A 24489-nucleotide genomic window follows, 5' to 3' on the forward strand; every position below is an offset into this window, starting at 1 on the left:
CAGATATAGAGGTGACAGCAGAGGAGGTAATGAAACAGTTGACAACTCTAGATGCAACTAAAGCAGTTGGACCAGACAAAGTATCACCGTGGATACTAAAAGAAGCAGCACAGGCCCTCAGCGTGCCTCTGGCAATGATCTTTAATGAGTCACTTATGTCAGGAGAATTGCCCAGTTGCTGGAAGAAGGCAAATGTCGTGCCGATCTTCAAGAAAGGAGATAGGGAGGAGGCACTTAACTACAGACCTGTATCACTGACAAGCATCCCCTGTAAAATACTGGAAAGAATAATTAGGCTACGACTGGTTGCACACCTGGAGAACATTAGGTTTGTGAACAAACATCAACATGGGTTCTGGACAGGGAAATCGTGCCTAACAAACCTTCTGGAATTCTATGATAAAATAACGAGGATAAGACAGGACAGAGATGGTTGGGCAGACTGCATATTTCTGGACTGCCAAAAAGCCTTTGATACAGTACCGCACATGAGACTGCTGTTCAAGCTCGAGAGGCAGGCGGGGGTGGGGGGAAAGGTCCTAGAATGGATAAGGAACTACCTAACAGGAAGGAGCCAAAGAGTTACGGTAAGGGGCGAGAAGTCGGACTGGCGAACAGTAACAAGTGGAGTACCACAAGGATCGGTGCTGGGACCAATTCTATTTCTTGTATATGTTAACGACATGTTTACAGGCGTAGAGTCCTACATGTCGATGTTTGCGGATGATGCAAAGTTGATGAGAAGAGTTGTGACAGATGAGGATTGCAGGATCCTCCAAGAGGACCTGAACAGATTGCAGAGATGGTCAGAGAAATGGCTACTAGAATTCAACACGAGCAAATGTAAAGTTATGGAAATGGGACTAGGAGATAGGAGACCAAAGGGACAGTACACAATGAAGGGGAACAGCCTACCTGTAACGACGCGTGAAAGAGACCTGGGGGTGGACGTAACACCTAATCTATCTCCTGAGGCACATATTAATAGGATAACGACAGCAGCGTACTCTACACTGGCAAAAGTTAGAACATCATTCAGAAACCTAAGTAAGGAGGCATTTAGGGCGCTTTACACTGCCTACGTAAGGCCAGTCTTAGAGTATGCCGCCTCATCATGGAGTCCCCATCTGAAGAAGCATATAATGAAACTGGAAAAGGTTCAGAGGTTTGCAACGAGACTCGTCCCAGAGCTACGAGGGATGGGGTATGAAGAGCGCCTGAGGGAACTGTGCCTTACGACACTAGAAAGAAGAAGGGAGAGGGGGGACATGATAGGAACGTATAAGATACTCAGAGGAATTGACAGAGTGGACATAGACGAAATGTTCACACGGAATAGTAACAGAACGAGAGGACATGGATGGAAGCTTGAAACTCAGATGAGTCACAGAGATGTAAGGAAGTTTTCTTTTAGCGTGAGAGTAGTGGGGAAATGGAATGCACTTCAGGAACAGGTTGTGGAAGCAAATACTATTCATAATTTTAAAACCAGGTATGATAGGGAAATGGGACAGGAGTCATTGCTGTAAACAACCGATGCTCGAAAGGCGGGATCCAAGAGTCAATGCTCGATCCTGCAAGCACATATAGGTGAGTACATATAGGTGAGTACACACACATACACACACACACACACACACACACACACACACACACATACACACACACACACACACACATACACACACACACACACACACACACACACACACACACACACACACACACAGACACACACACACACACACACACACACACACACACACACACACACACACACATACACACACACACACATACACACACACACACACACACACACACACACACACACACACACACAGCTGAATAAGGAGTGTGAACACACACAAATAAGGGAGCTGAACCTCACATCTCTGGAAAACTGAAGAGTAATGGGAGATATGATTACCACCTACAAAATTCTCAGGGGAATTGACAGGGTGGACAAAGACAAACTCTTTAGCATGGGTGGAACACGAACAAGGGGACACAGATGGAAACTTAGTACCCAAATGAGCCACAGAGACGTTGGACAGAATTTTTTCAGTGTGGGAGTAGTTAACAGGTGGAATGCATTAGGCAGTGATGTGGTGGGGGCTGACTCCATACACAGTTTATAGTGTAGATATGATAGAGCTCAGTGCCTATTTTTCAGTGCAGAATCGAGCGAGGGCTCGATTCTGCAGGCACAAATAGTAAATACACACACAGAGAACAACACCAAGAGAGAGAAGTGTAACCCGAGTCATAAGCCATGCAATGGTTCCCCGATATTTAAACAGCAGCAGGAGCAGCAGAGCACCAGCACCAGCAGGAGCAGCAGCAGCAGGAGCAGCAGTAGTAGCAGTAGCAGCACCAGCAAGAACAGCAGCAGCAGCACCACCACCAGCAGCACCACCACCAGCAGCACCAGCAGCACCAGCAGGAGGAGGAGCAGGAGCAGCAGCACCAGCAAGAGCAGCAGCAGCAGCACCGCCACCAGCAGTACCAGCAGCAGCAGCAGCAGCAGCAGCAGCACCAGCAGCAGCACCAGCAGCAGCACGACCAGCAGGAGCAGCAGTAGCACCAGCAGGAGCACGACCAGCAGGAGCAGTAGCAGCACCAGCAGGAGCACCAGCAGCACCAGCAGGAGCACCAGCAGCACCAGCAGGAGGAGGAGCAGGAGCAGCAGCACCAGCAAGAGCAGCAGCAGCAGCACCGCCACCAGCAGTACCAGCAGCAGCAGCAGCAGCAGCAGGAGCAGCAGCAGCACCAGCAGCAGCACGACCAGCAGGAGCAGTAGCAGCACCAGCAGGAGCACCAGCAGGAGCACCAGCAGCAGCAGCACCAGCAGCACCAGCAGGAGCACCAGCAGGAGCACCAGCAGCAGCAGCACCAGCAGCACCAGCAGGAGCACGACCAGCAGGAGCACCAGCAGGAGCAGCAGTAGCACCAGCAGGAGCACGACCAGCAGGAGCACCAGCAGGAGCAGCAGCAGCACCAGCAGGAGCACGACCAGCAGGAGCACCAGCAGGAGCAGCAGTAGCACCAGCAGGAGCACGACCAGCAGGAGCACCAGCAGGAGCAGCAGCTGCAGTAGCACCAGCAGGAGCAGCAGCTGCAGTAGCACCAGCAGGAGCAGCAGCTGCAGTAGCACCAGCAGGAGCAGCAACATCAGCAGCAGCAACAGCAGCAGCAGCAGCGGCAGCAGCAGCAGCAGCAACATCAGCAGCAGCAACAGCAGCAGCAGCAGAGGCAGCAGCAGCAGGGGTCGGTAAACCCCCCCCCCCCCCTGACGGGTGCCAGGCTGCGTTATGTTAATATAATGGTTCCTACACCTGCATGGCTCCGTCTGCGTACTCTTAACCTCACCTGACCCTCAGCTGTGTTCCCTCGTAGTCTGACCCTGCCCTCAGGTGTGTTCCCTCGTAGTCTGACCCTTCCCTCAGGTGTGTTCCCTCGTAGTCTGACCCTACCCTCAGCTGTGTTCCCTCGTAGCCTGACCCTTCCCTCAGGTGTGTTCCCTCGTAGTCTGACCCTTCCCTCAGGTGTGTTCCCTCGTAGTCTGACCCTACCCTCAGCTGTGTTCCCTCGTAGTCTGACCCTACCCTCAGCTGTGTTCCCTCGTAGTCTGACCCTACCCTCAGCTGTGTTCCCTCGTAGTCTGACCCTACCCTCAGCTGTGTTCCCTCGTAGTCTGACCCTACCCTCAGCTGTGTTCCCTCGTAGCCTGACCCTACCCTCAGCTGTGTTCCCTCGTAGCCTGACCCTACCCTCAGCTGTGTTCCCTCGTAGTCTGACCCTACCCTCAGCTGTGTTCCCTCGTAGCCTGACCCTACCCTCAGCTTTGTTCCCTCGTAGTCTGACCCTTCCCTCAGGTGTGTTCCCTCGTAGTCTGACCCTTCCCTCAGCTGTGTTCCCTCGTAGTCTGACCCTTCCCTCAGGTGTGTTCCCTCGTAGTCTGACCCTTCCCTCAGCTGTGTTCCCTCGTAGTCTGACCCTACCCTCAGGTGTGTTCCCTCGTAGTCTGACCCTACCCTCAGCTGTGTTCCCTCGTAGCCTGACCCTACCCTCAGCTGTGTTCCCTCGTAGTCTGACCCTACCCTCAGCTGTGTTCCCTCGTAGCCTGACCCTACCCTCAGCTGTGTTCCCTCGTAGTCTGACCCTTCCCTCAGCTGTGTTCCCTCGTAGTCTGACCCTTCCCTCAGCTGTGTTCCCTCGTAGTCTGACCCTACCCTCAGGTGTACCGCCTCGTAGTCTGACCCTACCCTCAGCTGTGTTCCCTCGTAGTCTGACCCTACCCTCAGCTGTGTTCCCTCGTAGCCTGACCCTACCCTCAGCTGTGTTCCCTCGTAGCCTGACCCTACCCTCAGCTGTGTTCCCTCGTAGCCTGACCCTACCCTCAGCTGTGTTCCCTCGTAGCCTGACCCTACCCTCAGCTGTGTTCCCTCGTAGCCTGACCCTACCCTCAGCTGTGTTCCCTCGTAGCCTGACCCTACCCTCAGCTGTGTTCCCTCGTAGTCTGACCCTACCCTCAGCTGTGTTCCCTCGTAGTCTGACCCTTCCCTCAGCTGTGTTCCCTCGTAGTCTGACCCTTCCCTCAGGTGTACCGCCTCGTAGTCTGACCCTACCCTCAGGTGTCCTGCCTCGTAGTCTGACCCTTCCCTCAGATGTGTTCCCTCGTAGTCTGACCCTACCCTCAGCTGTGTTCCTCGTAGTTTGACCCTTCCCTCAGGTGTACCGCCTCGTAGCCTGACCCTACCCTCAGATGTGTTCCCTCGTAGTCTGACCCTTCCCTCAGGTGTACTGCCTCATAGCCTGACCCTACCCTCAGGTGTACTGCCTCGTAGTCTGACCCTACCCTCAGCTGTGTTCCCTCGTAGTCTGACCCTTCCCTCAGGTGTACTGCCTCGTAGTCTGACCCTACCCTCAGCTGTGTTCCCTCGTAGTCTGACCCTACCCTCAGCTGTGTTCCCTCGTAGTCTGACCCTACCCTCAGCTGTGTTCCCTCGTAGTCTGACCCTACCCTCAGCTGTGTCCCCTCGTAGCCTGACCCTACCCTCAGATGTGTTCCCTCGTAGTCTGACCCTTCCCTCAGGTGTACTGCCTCGTAGTCTGACCCTTCCCTCAGGTGTACTGCCTCATAGTCTGACCCTACCCTCAGGTGTACTGCCTCGTAGCCTGACCCTACCCTCAGGTGTACTGCCTCGTAGCCTGACCCTACCCTCAGGTGTACTGCCTCGTAGTCTGACCCTACCCTCAGCTGTGTTCCCTCGTAGTCTGACCCTACCCTCAGGTGTGTTCCCTCGTAGTCTGACCCTACCCTCAGCTGTGTTCCCTCGTAGTCTGACCCTACCCTCAGCTGTGTTCCCTCGTAGTCTGACCCTACCCTCAGCTGTGTTCCCTCGTAGTCTGACCCTACCCTCAGCTGTGTTCCCTCGTAGTCTGACCCTACCCTCAGCTGTGTTCCCTCGTAGTCTGACCCTACCCTCAGCTGTGTTCCCTCGTAGTCTGACCCTACCCTCAGCTGTGTTCCCTCGTAGTCTGACCCTACCCTCAGCTGTGTTCCCTCGTAGTCTGACCCTACCCTCAGCTGTGTTCCCTCGTAGTCTGACCCTACCCTCAGCTGTGTTCCCTCGTAGTCTGACCCTACCCTCAGCTGTGTTCCCTCGTAGTCTGACCCTACCCTCAGCTGTGTTCCCTCGTAGTCTGACCCTTCCCTCAGGTGTACCGCCTCGTAGTCTGACCCTACCCTCAGGTGTCCTGCCTCGTAGCCTGACCCTACCCTCAGGTGTACTGCCTCGTAGCCTGACCCTACCCTCAGATGTCCTGCCTCGTAGCCTGATCCTACCCTCAGATGTCCTGCCTCGTAGCCTGACCCTACCCTCAGGTGTACTGCCTCGTAGCCTGACCCTACCCTCAGATGTGTTCCCTCGTAGTCTGACCCTTCCCTCAGGTGTACTGCCTCGTAGTCTGACCCTACCCTCAGGTGTACTGCCTCGTAGTCTGACCCTACCCTCAGGTGTACTGCCTCGTAGCCTGACCCTACCCTCAGATGTCCTGCCTCGTAGCCTGACCCTACCCTCAGATGTCCTGCCTCGTAGCCTGACCCTTCCCTCAGGTGTACCGCCTCGTAGCCTGACCCTTCCCTCAGGTGTACCGCCTCGTAGTCTGACCCTACCCTCAGGTGTACCGCCTCGTAGCCTGACCCTACCCTCAGATGTCCTGCCTCGTAGCCTGACCCTACCCTCAGATGTCCTGCCTCGTAGCCTGACCCTACCCTCAGGTGTACTGCCTCGTAGCCTGACCCTACCCTCAGGTGTACTGCCTCGTAGCCTGACCCTACCCTCAGATGTCCTGCCTCGTAGCCTGACCCTTCCCTCAGATGTCCTGCCTCGTAGCCTGACCCTACCCTCAGATGTCCTGCCTCGTAGCCTGACCCTACCCTCTAGATGTCCTGCCTCGTAGCCTGACCCTACCCTCAGGTGTACTGCCTCGTAGCCTGACCCTACCCTCAGATGTGTTCCCTCGTAGTCTGACCCTTCCCTCAGGTGTACTGCCTCGTAGCCTGACCCTACCCTCAGATGTCCTGCCTCGTAGCCTGACCCTTCCCTCAGATGTCCTGCCTCGTAGCCTGACCCTACCCTCAGATGTCCTGCCTCGTAGCCTGACCCTACCCTCAGATGTCCTGCCTCGTAGCCTGACCCTACCCTCAGGTGTACTGCCTCGTAGCCTGACCCTACCCTCAGATGTGTTCCCTCGTAGTCTGACCCTTCCCTCAGGTGTACTGCCTCGTAGTCTGACCCTAACCCCAGGTGTACTGCCTCGTAGTCTGACCCTACCCTCAGGTGTACTGCCTCGTAGCCTGACCCTACCCTCAGATGTCCTGCCTCGTAGCCTGACCCTTCCCTCAGGTGTACCGCCTCGTAGCCTGACCCTTCCCTCAGGTGTACCGCCTCGTAGTCTGACCCTACCCTCAGGTGTACCGCCTCGTAGCCTGACCCTTCCCTCAGATGTCCTGCCTCGTAGCCTGACCCTTCCCTCAGATGTACTGCCTCGTAGCCTGACCCTACCCTCAGATGTCCTGCCTCGTAGCCTGACCCTTCCCTCAGGTGTACTGCCTCGTAGCCTGACCCTACCCTCAGATGTCCTGCCTCGTAGCCTGACCCTACCCTCAGATGTACTGCCTCGTAGCCTGACCCTTCCCTCAGATGTCCTGCCTCGTAGCCTGACCCTACCCTCAGATGTCCTGCCTCGTAGCCTGACCGTACCCTCAGATGTACCGCCTCGTAGCCTGACCCTACCCTCAGATGTACCGCCTCGTAGCCTGACCCTACCCTCAGATGTCCTGCCTCGTAGCCTGACCCTACCCTCAGATGTACTGCCTCGTAGCCTGACCCTACCCTCAGATGTACTGCCTCGTAGCCTGACCCTTCCCTCAGATGTACTGCCTCGTAGCCTGACCCTTCCCTGAGGTGTACTGCCTCGTAGCCTGACCCTTCCCTCAGATGTCCTGCCTCGTAGCCTGACCCTACCCTCAGATGTCCTGCCTCGTAGCCTGACCCTACCCTCAGATGTACCGCCTCGTAGCCTGACCCTTCCCTCAGATGTACTGCCTCGTAGCCTGACCCTTCCCTCAGGTGTACTGCCTCGTAGCCTGACCCTTCCCTCAGATGCCCTGCCTCGTAGCCTGACCCTACCCTCAGATGTCCTGCCTCGTAGCCTGACCCTACCCTCAGATGTACCGCCTCGTAGCCTGACCCTACCCTCAGATGTACCGCCTCGTAGCCTGACCCTACCCTCAGATGTACCGCCTCGTAGCCTGACCCTTCCCTCAGATGTACTGCCTCGTAGCCTGACCCTTCCCTCAGATGTACTGCCTCGTAGCCTGACCCTACCATCAGATGTACTGCCTCGTAGCCTGACCCTACCACAAGATGTGCCGCCTCGTAGCCTGACCCTACCACCAGATGTACCGCCTCGTAGCCTGACCCTACCACAAGATGTGCCGCCTCGTAGCCTGACCCTACCATCAGATGTACCGCCTCGTAGCCTGACCCTTCCCTCAGATGTACTGCCTCGTAGCCTGACCCTTCCCTCAGATGTACTGCCTCGTAGCCTGACCCTACCCTCAGATGTACCGCCTCGTAGCCTGATCCTACCATCAGATGTACCGCCTCGTAGCCTGACCCTACCACAAGATGTGCCGCCTCGTAGCCTGACCCTACCACCAGATGTACCGCCTCGTAGCCTGACCCTACCACAAGATGTGCCGCCTCGTAGCCTGACCCTACCATCAGATGTACCGCCTCGTAGCCTGACCCTACCACAAGATGTGCCGCCTCGTAGCCTGACCCTATCACCAGATGTACCGCCTCGTAGCCTGACCCTACCATCAGATGTACCGCCTCGTAGCCTGACCCTTCCCTCAGATGTACTGCCTCGTAGCCTGACCCTTCCCTCAGATGTACTGCCTCGTAGCCTGACCCTACCCTCAGATGTACCGCCTCGTAGCCTGATCCTACCATCAGATGTACCGCCTCGTAGCCTGACCCTTCCCTCAGATGTGCCGCCTCGTAGCCTGACCCTACCATCAGATGTACCGCCTCGTAGCCTGACCCTACCCTCAGATGTACTGCCTCGTAGCCTGACCCTACCATCAGATGTACCGCCTCGTAGCCTGACCCTACCCTCAGATGTACCGCCTCGTAGCCTGACCCTTCCCTCAGATGTGCCGCCTCGTAGCCTGACCCTACCCTCAGATGTCCTGCCTCGTAGCCTGACCCTACCCTCAGATGTACTGCCTCGTAGCCTGACCCTACCCTCAGATGTACCGCCTCGTAGCCTGACCCTACCCTCAGATGTACCGCCTCGTAGCCTGACCCTACCCTCAGATGTACCGCCTCGTAGCCTGACCCTTCCCTCAGATGTACCGCCTCGTAGCCTGACCCTACCATCAGATGTACCGCCTCGTAGCCTGACCCTTCCCTCAGATGTACTGCCTCGTAGCCTGACCCTACCCTCAGATGTACCGCCTCGTAGCCTGATCCTACCATCAGATGTACCGCCTCGTAGCCTGACCCTTCCCTCAGATGTACCGCCTCGTAGCCTGACCCTTCCCTCAGATGTACTGCCCCGTAGCCTGTCCCTTCCCTCAGATGTACTGCCTCGTAGCCTGACCCTACCCTCAGATGTACCGCCTCGTAGCCTGACCCTACCATCAGATGTACCCTCAGACCCGTCCGTGAGAGAGGAATCACTTACTACCAACAACAACAACCGCATTAAACACACACATAACAAGAATGTAGAGAATCATTTGCTTTTTAACTCCGGTGCGCCCAGCGATGCTTAAATATTAATTATGTTTACCAAGGAAAAATATGTTTTTATAGATAAAAACGAGATATGCATTGTTATTTAAGTCAATAAACGGGTGCAATAGCCGGTTTACAATACTCAGCTGCTATATACGGTTTGAAAAGATTACTGCGATAAACTGATGTAATAGAATATTTGAATGGCATTCTATAATAGCCTGTTGCAACACAACTGCTGCCACAGACAGCAATAATACACTGGTACATTAGAGGGCTCCAATAGACAGGAAAATAGAAGACTGCAAGAGACTCCATAGACGTGACTGGTGGTGCCCGGGAGCTGTGGTATTCTCTGAGACAAGCGAACAACACCACCAGAAAACTCAGTGCCACGCTCCCTCCACATAATAATATACTAATGCACTCTCTCAGCCACGGTCACATGGCCAGGCAGAGGAGTCTCTCTGTGACTGTGTGACTGTGGGACTGTGACTGTGGGACTGTGACTGTGGGACTGTGTGACTGTGGGACTGTGTGACTGTGGGACTGTGAGTGTAAGACTGTGTGACTGTGACTGTGTGACTGTGGGACTGTGAGTGTATGACTGTGTGATTGTGTGACTGTGGGACTGTGACTGTGGGACTGTGACTGTGGGACTGTGTGACTGTGGGACTGTGTGACTGTGGGACTGTGACTGTGGGACTGTGACTGTGGGACTGTGGGACTGTGGGACTGTGACTGTGGGACTGTGACTGTGGGACTGTGGGACTGTGACTGTGTGACTGTGGGACTGTGAGTGTATGACTGTGTGACTGTGTGATTGTGTGACTGTGGGACTGTGACTGTGGGACTGTGTGACTGTGGGACTGTGGGACTGTGTGACTGTGAGACTGTGTGACTGTGGGACTGTGAGTGTATGACTGTGTGACTGTGGAACTGTGTGACTGTGACTGTGGGACTGTGTGACTGTGACTGTGGGACTGTGAGACTGTGACTGTGGGACTGTGACTGTGGGACTGTGTGACTGGGACTGTGTGACTTTGACTGTGGGACTGTGGGACTGTGAGTGTATGACTGTGTGACTGTGGGACTGTGGGACTGTGACTGTGTGACTATGACTGGGATTGTGTGACTGTGACTGTGGGACTGTGGGACTGTGTGACTGTGTGACTGTGTGACTGGGACTGTGTGACTGTGGGACTGTGTGGCTGTGTGACTGGGACTGTGTGACTGTGGGACTGTGTGACTGTGGGACTGTGTGACTGTGGGACTGTGTGACTGTGGGACTGTGTGACTGTGTGACTGTGGGACTGTGGGACTGTGGGACTGTGTGACTGTGTGACTGTGGGACTGTGTGACTGTGGGACTGTGACTGTGGGACTGTGTGACTGTGTGACTGTGGGACTGTGGGACTGTGTGACTGTGTGACTGTGTGACTGTGGGACTGTGTGACTGTGGGACTGTGTGACTGTGGGACTGTGTGACTGTGGGACTGTGTGACTGTGGGACTGTGTGACTGTGGGACTGTGTGACTGTGTGACTGTGGGACTGTGTGACTGTGGGACTGTGTGACTGTGTGACTGTGGGACTGTGTGACTGTGGGACTGTGTGACTGTGGGACTGTGTGACTGTGGGACTGTGTGACTGTGGGACTGTGGGACTGTGTGACTGTGGGACTGTGTGACTGTGGGACTGTGGGACTGTGGGACTGTGTGACTGTGTGACTGTGGGACTGTGTGACTGTGGGACTGTGTGACTGTGGGACTGTGTGACTGTGTGACTGTGTGACTGTGGGACTGTGGGACTGTGACTGTGGGACTGTGACTGTGGGACTGTGTGACTGTGGGACTGTGTGACTGTGGGACTGTGTGACTGTGGGACTGTGTGACTGTGTGACTGTGGGACTGTGGGACTGTGTGACTGTGGGACTGTGTGACTGTGGGACTGTGTGACTGTGGGACTGTGGGACTGTGTGACTGTGTGACTGTGGGACTGTGTGACTGTGGGACTGTGTGACTGTGGGACTGTGTGACTGTGTGACTGTGGGACTGTGTGACTGTGGGACTGTGTGACTGTGGGACTGTGTGACTGTGTGACTGTGGGACTGTGTGACTGTGGGACTGTGTGACTGTGTGACTGTGACTGTGGGACTGTGACTGTGGGACTGTGTGACTGTGTGACTGTGGGACTGTGTGACTGTGTGACTGTGGGACTGTGTGACTGTGGGACTGTGTGACTGTGGGACTGTGTGACTGTGGGACTGTGTGACTGTGGGACTGTGTGACTGTGTGACTGTGGGACTGTGTGACTGTGGGACTGTGTGACTGTGGGACTGTGTGACTGTGGGACTGTGTGACTGTGGGACTGTGTGACTGTGGGACTGTGTGACTGGGACTGTGTGACTGTGTGACTGTGGGACTGTGTGACTGTGGGACTGTGTGACTGTGGGACTGTGACTGGGACTGTGTGACTGTGTGACTGTGGGACTGTGTGACTGTGGGACTGTGGGACTGTGTGACTGTGGGACTGTGTGACTGTGGGACTGTGTGACTGTGTGACTGTGACTGTGTGACTGTGTGACTGTGTGACTGTGGGACTGTGTGACTGTGGGACTGTGTGACTGTGGGACTGTGTGACTGTGGGACTGTGACTGTGGGACTGTGTGACTGTGGGACTGTGTGACTGTGGGACTGTGTGACTGTGGGACTATGGGACTATGTGACTGTGGGACTGTGTGACTGTGGGACTATGGGACTATGTGACTGTGGGACTATGGGACCGTGTACTCACCTAGTTGTACTCACCTAGTTGTGCTTGCGGGGGTTGAGCTCTGGCTCTTTGGTCCCGCCTCTCAACCGTCAGTCAACAGTTGTACAGATTCCTGAGCCTATTGGGCTCTATCATATCTACACTTGAAACTGTGTATGGAGTCAGCCTCCACCACATCACTTCCTAATGCATTCCATTTGTCAACCACTCTGACACTAAAAAAGTTCTTTCTAATATCTCTGTGGCTCATTTGGGCACTCAGTTTCCACCTGTGTCCCCTTGTGCGTGTGCCCCTTGTGTTAAATAGCCTGTCTTTATCTACCCTATCAATTCCCTTGAGAATCTTGAATGTGGTGATCATGTCCCCCCTAACTCTTCTGTCTTCCATCGAAGTGAGGTTTAATTCCCGTAGTCTCTCCTCGTAGCTCATACCTCTCAGCTCGGGTACTAGTCTGGTGGCAAATCTTTGAACCTTTTCCAGTTTCGTCTTATCCTTGACTAGATACGAACTCCATGCTGGGGCTGCATACTCCAGGATTGGCCTGACATATGTGGTATACAAAGTTCTGAATGATTCTTTACACAAATTTCTGAATGCCGTTCGTATGTTGGCCAGCCTGGCATATGCCGCTGATGTTATCCTCTTGATATGCGCTGCAGAAGACAGGTCTGGCGTGATATCAACTCCCAAGTCTTTTTCTTTCTCTGACTCCTGAAGAATTTCCTCTCCCAGATAATACCTTGTATTTGGCCTCCTGCTCCCTGCACCTATCTTCATTATATTACATTTGGTTGGGTTAAACTCTAACAACCACTTGTTCGACCATTCCTGCAGTTTGTCTATGTCTTCTTGAAGCCTCAAACAGTCATCTTCTGTCTTAATCCTTCTCATAATTTTGGCATCGTCGGCAAACATTGAGAGAAATGAATCTATACCCTCCGGGAGATCATTTACATATATCAGAAACAAGATAGGACCGAGTACAGAGCCCTGTGGGACTCCACTGGTGACTTCACGCCAATCGGAGGTCTCACCCCTCACCGTAACTCTCTGCTTCCTATTGCTTAGGTACTCCCTTATCCACTGGAGCACCTTACCAGGTACACCTGCCTGTTTCTCCAGCTTGACTGGCTGTGTGACTGTGTGACTGTTGGACTGTGTGACTGTGACTGTGTGACTGTTGGACTGTGTGACTGACTGTGTGACTGTGACTGTGTGACTGTTGGACTGTGTGACTGTGACTGTGTGACTGTTGGACTGTGCGACTGTTGGACTGTGTGACTGTTGGACTGTGTGACTGTTGGACTGTGTGACTGTTGGACTGTGTGACTGTTGGACTGTGGGACTGTGTGACTGTGTGACTGTTGAACTGTGTGTCTGTGTGACTGTAGGACTGTGTGACTGTTGGACTGTGTGACTGTGGGACTGTTGGACTGTGTGACTGTTGGACTGTGTGACTGTTGGACTGTGTGACTGTTGGACTGTGTGACTGTTGGACTGTGTGACTGTGGGACTGTGTGACTGTTGGACTGTGTGACTGTGTGAGTGTTGGACTGTGTGACTGTTGGACTGTGGGACTGTGTGACTGTTGGACTGTGTGACTGTTGGACTGTGTGACTGTGGGACTGTGTGACTGTTGGACTGTGTGACTGTGGGACTGTTGGACTGTGTGACTGTGGGACTGTTGGACTGTGTGACTGTGGGACTGTGTGACTGTTGGACTGTGTGAGTGTGTGAGTGTTGGACTGTGTGACTGTTGGACTGTGGGACTGTGTGACTGTTGGACTGTGTGACTGTTGGACTGTGTGACTGTGGGACTGTGTGACTGTTGGACTGTGTGACTGTGTGAGTGTTGGACTGTGTGACTGTTGGACTGTGGGACTGTGTGACTGTTGGACTGTGTAACTGTTGGACTGTGTGACTATTGGACTGTGTGACTGTTGAACTGTGTGACTGTTGGACTGTGTGACTGTTGGACTGTGTGACTGTTGGACTGTGTGACTGTTGGACTGGGTGACTATTGGACTGTGTGACTGTTGGACTGTGTGACTGTGGGACTGTTGGACTGTGTGACTGTGGGACTGTTGGACTGTGTGACTGTGGGACTGTTGGACTGTTGGACTGTGTGACTGTGGGACTGTGGGACTGTGGGACTGTGTGACTGTGTGACTGTGAGTGTATGACTGGAATTCTATATGTGAGGGGGTCTTATAAAGATCAAATTTTCTCGTTTTCTACATTTCTACTCGCATAAATAGCAGTAGTATGATGGTAGTAGACAATAGTATGATGGTAGTAGACAATAGAACAATCCCAGCATCCACCACTCACCAGTGAAGACAGCAAATGCTGGAAGCAATACTCATCAGAGAACACAAGACCCGCCCTAAATATACAGAGTAACGACTCTGATATCTTATCTACCCTCAGATCCAGACCTCGCTATGCAGCACCGGATATAACGATATCATCCAGACGTTATCCCTTCCGAATTGTCTCCACCCACCGCCTTACCCAGTGTTTGATTGGCATTCATCTCTGTTGTTTGTAAAAGACCAAAGATTTATGAGATTTGGAGGGAGGTTATCTTGAGATGATTTCTGGGCTTTAGTGTCCCCGCGGCCCGGTCCTCGACCAGGCCTCCACCCCCCAGGAAGCAGCCCGTGACAGCTGACTAACTCCCAGGTACCTATTTACTGCTAGGTAACAGGGGCATAGCAGAGTTTGTTTTTTCATCTCTATTATTCCCCGTATTTCTTCCCCTATGTGTGATTACTTCACCTTAACCCCCCCCCCCCCAACACACACCTTCACCTCTTTCACATGTGTGTTTAGAATAAATATGCACCTTGTATATTCTTACGGGATATTCATGCCCATGCCACCTCTTGGGTGGCTTAATCTTCATCACTCATCAATCTAGTATATTCATTCATTAGCAGCGGGGATATGAGGACAAGGAGCTGGGATATGAGGACAAGGAGGTGGGATATGTGGACAAGGAGCTGGGATATGTGGACAAGGAGCTGGGATATGTGGACAAGGAGCTGGGATATGAGGACAAGGAGGTGGGATATATGGACAAGGAGCTGGGATATGAGGACAAGGAGCTGGGATATGAGGACAAGGAGGTGGGATATGTGGACAAGGAGCTGGGATATGTGGACAAGGAGCTGGGATATGAGGACAAGGAGGTGGGATATGTGGACAAGGAGCTGGGATATGTGGACAAGGAGCTGGGATATGAGGACAAGGAGGTGGGATATATGGACAAGGAGCTGGGATATGAGGACAAGGAGCTGGGATATGAGGACAAGGAGGTGGGATATGTGGACAAGGAGCTGGGATATGAGGACAAGGAGCTGGGATATGAGGACAAGGAGCTGGGATATGAGGACAAGGAGCTGGGATATGAGGACAAGGAGGTGGTATATGAAGACATGGAGCTGAGATATGAGGACAATGAACTGGGATATGAGGACAAGAAGCTGGGATATGAAGACAAGGAGCTGGGATATGAGGACATGGAGCTAGGATATGAGGACAAAGAGCTGGAATATGAGAAGGAAGGAAAGAAACAGTGCCCAACCACTTGAACCACAGGGGCACCAAGGATAAAAAAAATAACCATTCAAGTTTATTAAATAGTGCTACAAGATAACAACTGCTATCCTGTTTCAGCTCATGTTGATAACTGACTATAAATTGGTCGATTTAATATGATAGACAAGCTATTGTAATTCAGGAAAGTTAAATATTTAAACCTTAAATAACTTGTATAGCAATAAAAAGGGTTTATGAGGAGTAAATGAGAGCATTGTTGGAAGTTAAGAGTAGCAGTAAGGCTGAGGTCGCAGCCCCTCACCTCAGGAGACGAAGGGTCTGGGCGGTAAACTTCTTCACCCTCTGGATTTGACAAAGTTTCAAACACTTCTGAAGGAAACGTTTACTGACGAGGAGAAACCCCCAAACACGATACACATGGGAGCAAAGACGCGTGCGAGCACACAGTCACGCGCGCACACACAGACATATACGCATGCACACACAGCACGGGCGCTGGTGGCTGAGTAGACAGCACCCTGGATACATTGTCCTGTGGTTCAGGATTCGATTCGCGGTGTCAGTGGAAACAAAAATGGGCAGAATTTCTTTCACCCTGATGCGCCTGTTACCTAACAGTAAATAGATATCTAGGAGTTAGACAGCTGTTACGGGGTGCTTCCTGGGGATGTGTGTGAAAAAAAAATAGTAACAGTTGATTGATTGACAGTTGAGAGGCGGGACCAAAGCGCCAGAGCTCAACCCCCGCAAGCACAACTAGGGGAGTACAGACACAAAGCCCCACAAACAAGAGAGTACCGGGAAGACGGGACACCAAGAGCGTAGTAATTGCACTCAGGTAATTACTCACTCACACCAACATTGAGTGGTAACAAGGCTCTTGACGGCCACAACAGCACAATACCAAAGTCCCAACAAGCTACAACTGGCTCTAATTAGTTCACAACCTCTCATTGGCAACAACAACAACAGATCACAATAAGCCAGCCGTGTAGGGTAATTAGGAGAGTTCTGATGAGAAGTTTGTAGAGAGGGATTTGTGTGGTGAGGGAAGTGAAGAGGGAGGGGAGAGTGGTGAGGGAAGTGTAGAGGGAGGGGAGAGTGATGAGGGAAGTGTAGAGGGAGGGAGAGTGGTGAGGGAAGTGTAGAGGGAGGGGAGAGTGGTGAGGGAAGTGTAGAGGGAGGGGAGAGTGATGAGGGAAGTGTAGAGGGAGGGGAGAGTGGTGAGGGCGAGGCAGGGCGAGGAGGGAGGGAGGGAGGGAAGGAGCTGGTGAGAAGGACGGAGCTGGTGAGAAGGACGGAGCTGGTGAGAAGGAGAGAGGGAAGGAGGGAGCTGGTGAGAAGGAGGGAGGGAAGGAGGGAGCTGGTGAGAAGGAGAGAGGAAAGGAGGGAGCTGGTGAGAAGGAGGGAGGGAAGGAGGGAGGGAAGGACGGAGCTGGTGAGAAGGAGGGAGGGAAGGAGGGAGGGAATGAGGGAGCTGGTGAGAAGGAGGGAGGGAAGGAGGGAGCTGGTGAGAAGGAGGGAGGGAAGGAGGGAGCTGGTGAGAAGGAGGGAGGGAAGGAGGGAGCTGGTGAGAAGGAGGGAGGGAAGGAGGGAGCTGGTGAGAAGGAGGGAGGGAAGGAGGGAGGGAAGGACGGAGCTGGTGAGAAGGAGAGAGGGAAGGAGGGAGCTGGTGAGAAGGAGGGAGGGAAGGAGGGAGGGAAGGAGGGAGCTGGTGAGAAGGAGGGAGGGAAGGAGGGAGCTGGTGAGAAGGAGGGAGCTGGTGAGAAGGAGGGAGGGAAGGAGGGAGCTGGTGAGAAGGAGGGAGGGAAGGAGGGAGCTGGTAAGAAGGAGGTACTCTTAAGAGGTTGCTGAGATAGAAGAGTGGGTCGTAAGAGGATCATGGAACTCTCAGCATCCTTAAGCTGGAGTGGAGGAGAGAGAGAGAGAGAGAGAGAGAGAGAGAGAGAGAAGGGGGGGGGGAATTTTCAGGGGAAAAGCACCAAACCATTACGACTATAAACCACTGGAGAGGAGTCAGGATAAGGATGTAGGATAGGAAGGGGTGAGGGGGGATAAGGAATGGTGCCCAACCACTGGGACGGTCGGGGATTGAACGCCGACCATGTTAAGTCGTCCATAATGCAGATAGAAGGGTTAAACCCTAATATCAACTGCAGATATGTCGACGACATATTAATGTATGTTGACAATACCAACACATTGGAGAGGCTTCGTGTCAAGCTTCAAAAATTCTCAGGCTTGAGATTCACTGTTGAGAAAAATAAAGGCGGCAGGATTCCATTCCTCGATGTTCTCGTTAAGGGTAACTCGGACAGGTTCACCACAGGTGTGTACCGTAAACGAACTGGTGCAGGACAATGTGTGAACGGTGAGAGTGTACCACTGACTGTACCACTGTATAAGAGAAGCGTCATCAATACATATGTAGATAGTGCAATAAGTACATGCTATTCTTGGCAGCTCCTGCACCACCAACTTGAACGAATCCGCCAAATTATTGGTAACAACAATTACAGCAATACAGAATTCGACGAAATCGTAAGAAGCTAAGACGTCACCAGACTGAGACGACACATCTTCACAGACGGATCAGTTGATCAAGAAAGCTGGGGCAGCAGTTTACACTGCCAACCATGAAGCTTACTGGAGCATGAATAGTGGATGCTCAACATTGCTGACAAAATTATATGCCCTGAAGGAGGCCATAAACTATACAATTGAGAATAATTTACATGATGTCATCATTCATACCGACTGTAAATCTTCGCTCCAGGCATTGTTATCCAGTCAGCACAGAGATAATATACAACTCCTCACAGAAATCCAACATATAGGAAAAGAAGCCCATGATCTAGGGCTGTCAAACACCCTAAATTGGATACCAAGTCACATTGGCATAGATGATAATGAAAAGGCAGACTCGCTAGCAAAAACTGCCACTGCTCTACCTGTTGTACAGGTTCAAATACCTCCAAGTCTTTCACAGGTTAAGGAGCAAATCAAGAAGAAAATACTCTCAACTAAAAGTCGCCACAGAGAAAAAGTAGCGGAAGGAAGATAGACTGCGATATGGTACAAACAAGCCACTGGCTACTACTCTTTCAAGCCTGACAAAAAGATATCCAGAGACATTGCAGTAGCCATACACAGACTCAGACTTGGTTACAAGTGCTGCTGGGAGGTAATGAACCCAATAGTTAAAGAGTGTCATATCTGTGGAACAGAAGCAGAGGCGCCACTATTGCACTACTTACTGGAATGTGAAGCTACTGAAGCCCTGCGCATCAAACTCAACATTAATCCAACGACAGCAGCTGCATTAGATGTACATTCCACAGCCACTACAATGATTAGAAAAGCCGTTAAACAATGGGACTGACTAGTGAACATTCTGCACCTACATCCGCCACCAAGATAATGTTATTAAAACACGACTAAAACAGAAGGGAAAAAGAAACAGGGAAAAAGGAGGAAACCCCACCTCCATTTAAATCTTTGACCCAAATATCAGAGTAACAAGGTTGTCGCGAATAACCGAACTCAATTACGGGCTCACCATAGCCTGTGCTACATGCACATTTCGTTCTGAGTAGCTAAATCTAAAACAACAACAAAACAACCTTGTGAGCTCAGTATAGCTGTGTCAGCTGAATCAGAATGTATCCCTCAAGATGTCACAATGGTTACATTATTACACTGATTGTTCACTGTTGGTGTATTTACTATTTGTGTCTGTAGAATCGAGCTATTAGCTCTTGGACCCTGCCTTTCTAACCAATCTATTTTTCCTCACACTCACACGTCCCCAGGAAGCAGCCGTCTAACTCCCAGGTATCTGTTTACTGCTAGGTAAACAGGGGCATCAGGGGGAAAGAAACTGCCCCTTTGTTTCTACCTCGGCTGGAAATTGAACCCAGGCCTTTTGGACTACGACCCCACGAGCACTGTCCACTCAGCCGCGAGGCCCTCCACGTGTGTATGCGTACTCACCTATTTGTGACTGCAGGATCGAGCATTGGCTCTTGGATCTCGCCTTTCTAGCTGCCGGTTGTTTACAGCAATGACTCCTGACCTATTTCCCTATCATATCTACTTTTAAAATTATGAATAGAGTTCCACAACCAGCTCCTTTAGTTCATTCCATTGTTCCACTACTCTTGCACTTAATAATAACTTTCTAGCATCTGTATTTCTCATCTGAGTTTCCAGCTTCCACCCGTGTCGTTCTGTTGGTATTCAGTGTGAACATTTCCTCTATTTCCACTCTGTCAATCCCCCTAATTATTTTATGTCTATTATATCTCCCCGCTTCCTTCTTTTTTTTGTTTTTTTTTTTGCGGCGTCAGGTTCAGTTCCTTCAGGCGCTCTTCATGCCCCATCCCTCGCAATTCTGAGACGAGCCTCGTCGCAAACTTCTGAACCTTTTCCAGTTTCCTTATGTGTTTCTTCAGGTGGGGGTTCCACGGGTTCCACGATGGAGCGGCATACTATAAGACTGGCGTTACGTTTTCAGTGTAAAGTGCTCTAAATGCCTCCTTACTTAGGTTCCTGAACGATGTTCTAACTGTCGCTAGTGTAGAGTACGCTGCTGATGTTATCCTATTTATGTGTGCCTCAGGAGTTAGATTTGGTGTTAAGTCCATTCCCAGGACTCTTTCTCGAGTTTTCACAGGCAGGTAGTTTCCCTTCATTGTGTACTGTCCTTGTGTGTGTGTGTGTGTGTGTGTGTGTGTGTGTACTCACCTATTTGTGCTTGCGGGGGTTGAGCTTTGACTCTTTGGTCCCGCCTCTCAACTGTCAATCAACTGGTGTACAGATTCCTGAGCCTACTGGGCTCTATCATATCTACATTTAAAACTGTGTATGGAGTCAGCCTCCACCACATCACTGCCTAATGCATTCCATCCGTTAACTACTCTGACACTGAAAAAGTTCCTTCTAACGTCTCTGTGGCTCATGTGGGTACTCAGTTTAAACCTGTGTCCCCTTGTTCGCGTCCCACCAGTGTTGAATAGTTCATCCTTGTTTACCCGGTCGATTCCTCTGAGGATTTTGTAGGTTGTGATCATGTCTCCCCTTACTCTTCTGTCTTCCAGTGTCGTAAGGTGCATTTCCCGCAGCCTTTCCTCGTAACTCATACCTCTTAGTTCTGGGACTAGTCTAGTGGCATACCTTTGGACTTTTTCCAGCTTCGTCTTGTGCTTGACAAGGTACGGGCTCCAAGCTGGGGCCGCATACTCCAGGATTAGTCTTACATATGTGGTGTACAAGATTCTGAATGATTCCTTACACAGGTTCCTGAACGCTGTTCTGATGTTAGTCAGCCTCGCATATGCCGCAGACATTATTCTTTTTATGTGGGCTTCAGGAGACAGGTTTGGTGTGATATCAACTCCTAGATCTTTCTCTCTGTCTGTTTCATTAAGTACTTCATCTCCTATTCTGTATCCTGTGTCTGGCCTCCTGTTTCCACTGCCTAGTTTCATTACTTTGCATTTACTCGGGTTGAACTTCAACAGCCATTTGTTGGACCATTCACTCAGTCTGTCTAGGTCATCTTGTAGCCTCCTACTATCGTCCTTAGTTTCAATCCTCCTCATAATTTTTGCATCATCGGCAAACATTGAGAGAAACGATTCTATACCCTCTGGAAGATCATTTACATATATCAGAAACAGTATAGGTTCAAGGACTGACCCCTGCGGTACTCCACTCGTAACGTCTCGCCAATCTGAGACCTCACCCCTCACACTGACTCGTTGTCCCCTGTTACTTAGGTACTCCTGTATCCAACGGAGTACCTTCCCTTTCACTCCAGCCTGCATCTCCAGTGTTTTCACTAGCCTCTTGTGTGGCACTGTATCAAAGGCTTTCTGACAATCCAAAAATGTGTGTGTGTGTGTGTGTCTGTACTCACCTAGTTGTGCTTGCGGGGGTTGAGCTCTGACTCTTTGGTCCCGCCTCTCAACTGTCAATCAATAGGTGTACAGGTTCCTGAGCCTATTGGGCTCTATCATATCTACACTTGAAACTGTGTATAGAGTCAGCCTCCACCACATCACTTCCTAATGCATTCCATTTGTCAACCACTCTGACACTAAAAAAGTTCTTTCTAATATCTCTGTGGCTCATTTGGGCACTCAGTTTCCACCTGTGTCCCCTAGTGCGTGTGCCCCTTGTGTTAAACAACCTGTCTTTATCAACCCTGTCGATTCCCTTGAGGATCTTGAATGTGGTGATCATGTCCCCCCTAAGTCTTCTGTCTTCCAACGAAGTGAGGTTTAATTCCCGTAGTCTCTCGTCGTAGCTCATACCTCTCAGCTCGGGTACTAGTCTGGTGGCAAACCTTTGAACCTTTTCCATTTTAGTCTTATGCTTGACAAGATATGGACTCCATGCTGGTGCCGCATACTCCAGGATTGGTCTGACATATGTGGTATATAACGTTCTGAAAGATTCCTTACACAAGTTTCTAAAGGCCGTTCTTATGTTAGCCAACCTGGCATATGCTGCTGCTGTTATCCTCTTGATATGAGCTTCAGGGGACAGGTCTGGCGTGATATCAACCCCCAGGTCTTTCTCTCTCTCGGACTCTTGAAGTATTTCATCTCCCAAGTGATACCTTGTATCTGGTCTCCTGCTTCCTACCCCTATCTTCATTACATTACATTTGCTTGGATTAAACTCTAACAGCCATTTGTTCGACCATTCCTGCAGCTTGTCCAGGTCTTCTTGAAGCCTCAAGCTGTCCTCCTCTGTCTTAATCCTTCTCATAATTTTGGCGTCGTCAGCAAACGACGTGTGTGTGTGTTTGTTTGTGTGTGTGTGTGTGTGTGTGTGTGTGTGTGTGTGTGTGTGTGTGTGTGTGTGTGTGTGTGTGTGTGTGTACTCACCTAGTTGTGCTTGCGGGGGTTGAGCTCTGGCTCTTTGGTCCCGCCTCTCAACTGTCAATCAACAGGTGTACAGGTTCCTGAGCCTATTGGGCTCTATCATATCTACACTTGAAACTGTGTATGGAGTCAGCCTCCACCACATCACTTCCTAATGCATTCCATTTGTCAACCACTCTGACACTAAAAAAGTTCTTTCTAATATCTCTGTGGCTCATTTGGGCACTCAGTTTCCACCTGTGTCCCCTAGTGCGTGTGCCCCTTGTGTTAAACAGCCTGTCTTTATCAACCCTGTCAATTCCCTTGAGGATCTTGAATGTGGTGATCATGTCCCCCCTAACACACACATTGTGTGTGTGTGTGTGTGAATGCTTTCCTAGAGAACTTTGCCAGCGGTTTGCCGCTTGTTAAGAAAAAAAACACTGACCCCGGTAAGTGTAGGTCAAAGTTCACTGTAGCAGAAAACACAGACTATGAGACGAGAGAGAGAGAGAGCTCTCAGCCTCCGAACAGGAGTCAGAAGCCGTCTACTCCAACATGTGTTTACACAAAAATAGGAATGAGAGCATTCCTCACAGCATTACATGAGGAATATGTCTCAAGTTCCAACTCCTGGTGTCTTTGTATTCCTCACCGCCTAGAGTAGACGTTAAGAGCGCCTTTAACACACGTGTCAGTCAGTTAATGACCCAAAGTGACTGACAAACCTGCTATGATCTCTGAGAACAACACAATACCACACTATAACTTATCCCCGACTGCACATTTGAAGTACAGAAAACAAATCAACGTAGCAAGACAGAAACAACTTAAGGTAGCATTCGTGTGAGAGATCCATATATAAGAACATCAGGAGCTCGCTCGAGCCCATCTTGGGACACTTTCAAAATAGCAGGATTAAGGCATAGCGTTGTGGTCGTTCATGGGAGGCGTTCAGAGGTGAAGGAGTGTCGTTCATCCTGTGGTTGACCAGAGTCGGGACCAACTACTGATGACCGTTCCTAGGATAGTAGGTCATACTCACTCACACCCACCATGAAGGACTGTCAGGGAATATTTTATGTTAAGACGTATAGTAGTAAGCTTCCATCAGTCTCAGGAGACTATGGAGTTGCGCTCTGGTGGTCGGTCTAGAGTGGCCTCTCCACGGCGCCGAAAGTCTCCAATGGAAAGGCAAACGCTAATACGATTGGATGAGGAAAATATTAGACTATATTGGTGGTGTTTGTTTACTGTTTTATGTCAAACAAGTTGGCGCCAGGTTGATGTCACATCTGCCGACGACACTTGACCCAGAAGGCCAAGGAGAGGAGACTGACAGATAGTTGAGGACGGCTTGACGGGCTACAGAGATAGTTGAGGACGGCTTGACGGGCTGCAGAGATTACTGCTCTGTTTACTGTTGTCATCATCTGATCCTAACCCCTCACAATGCTCCACTTGATCCCTCTCTACTCTCATACTCTCGACACATCTATTCGTGAACACCAACCACTTGGAGTGGACGGTAGAGCGACGGTCTCGCTTCATGCAGGTCGGCGTTCAACCCCCGACCGTCCAAGTGGTTGGGAACCATTCTTTTCCCCCGTCCCATCCCAAACCCTTATCCTGACCCCTTCCAAGTGGTATGTAGTCGTAATGGATTGGTGCTTTCCCCTGATAGTTGTCTATGCGTGGAGAGCGGCCATGATCTACTGATCAGGAGCTCTACCGTGATTATACCCAAGGCCTCAACAACACTGCCATTGCTGGGCCTTACAAATAGTTAGCTGCGAGGCATGATAGCAGGTCCCTTGTGGCAACTTCCCAGAGTCTTTGATTCATGACCTCGATACAACCATCGGAGGAGCAGTGTTGGAGTATAGTGATGGAGGAGCAGTGTTGGAGTATAGTGATGGAGGAGCAGTGTTGGAGACAGTGTTGGAGTATAGTGATGGAGGAG

At 51.3% G+C, this 24489-nt stretch overlaps 1 protein-coding gene across 1 annotated transcript in view; it reads right to left on the reverse strand.

Moving 5' to 3' along the window:
• Window positions 1-3368: 3368 nt before the first annotated feature.
• The window catches only part of LOC138372699 (uncharacterized), a 22282-nt gene continuing 1161 nt past the window's right edge, over window positions 3369-24489 (reverse strand). The window contains exon 2 of the mRNA XM_069338207.1: window positions 3369-4703. Within this exon, the coding sequence (XP_069194308.1) occupies window positions 3369-4703 (1335 nt within the window). The remainder of the gene's footprint in view (window positions 4704-24489) is intronic.

The sequence above is a fragment of the Procambarus clarkii genome, chromosome 39, assembly GCF_040958095.1.
Source record: "Procambarus clarkii isolate CNS0578487 chromosome 39, FALCON_Pclarkii_2.0, whole genome shotgun sequence".
Lineage (NCBI taxonomy): Eukaryota > Metazoa > Arthropoda > Malacostraca > Decapoda > Cambaridae > Procambarus > Procambarus clarkii.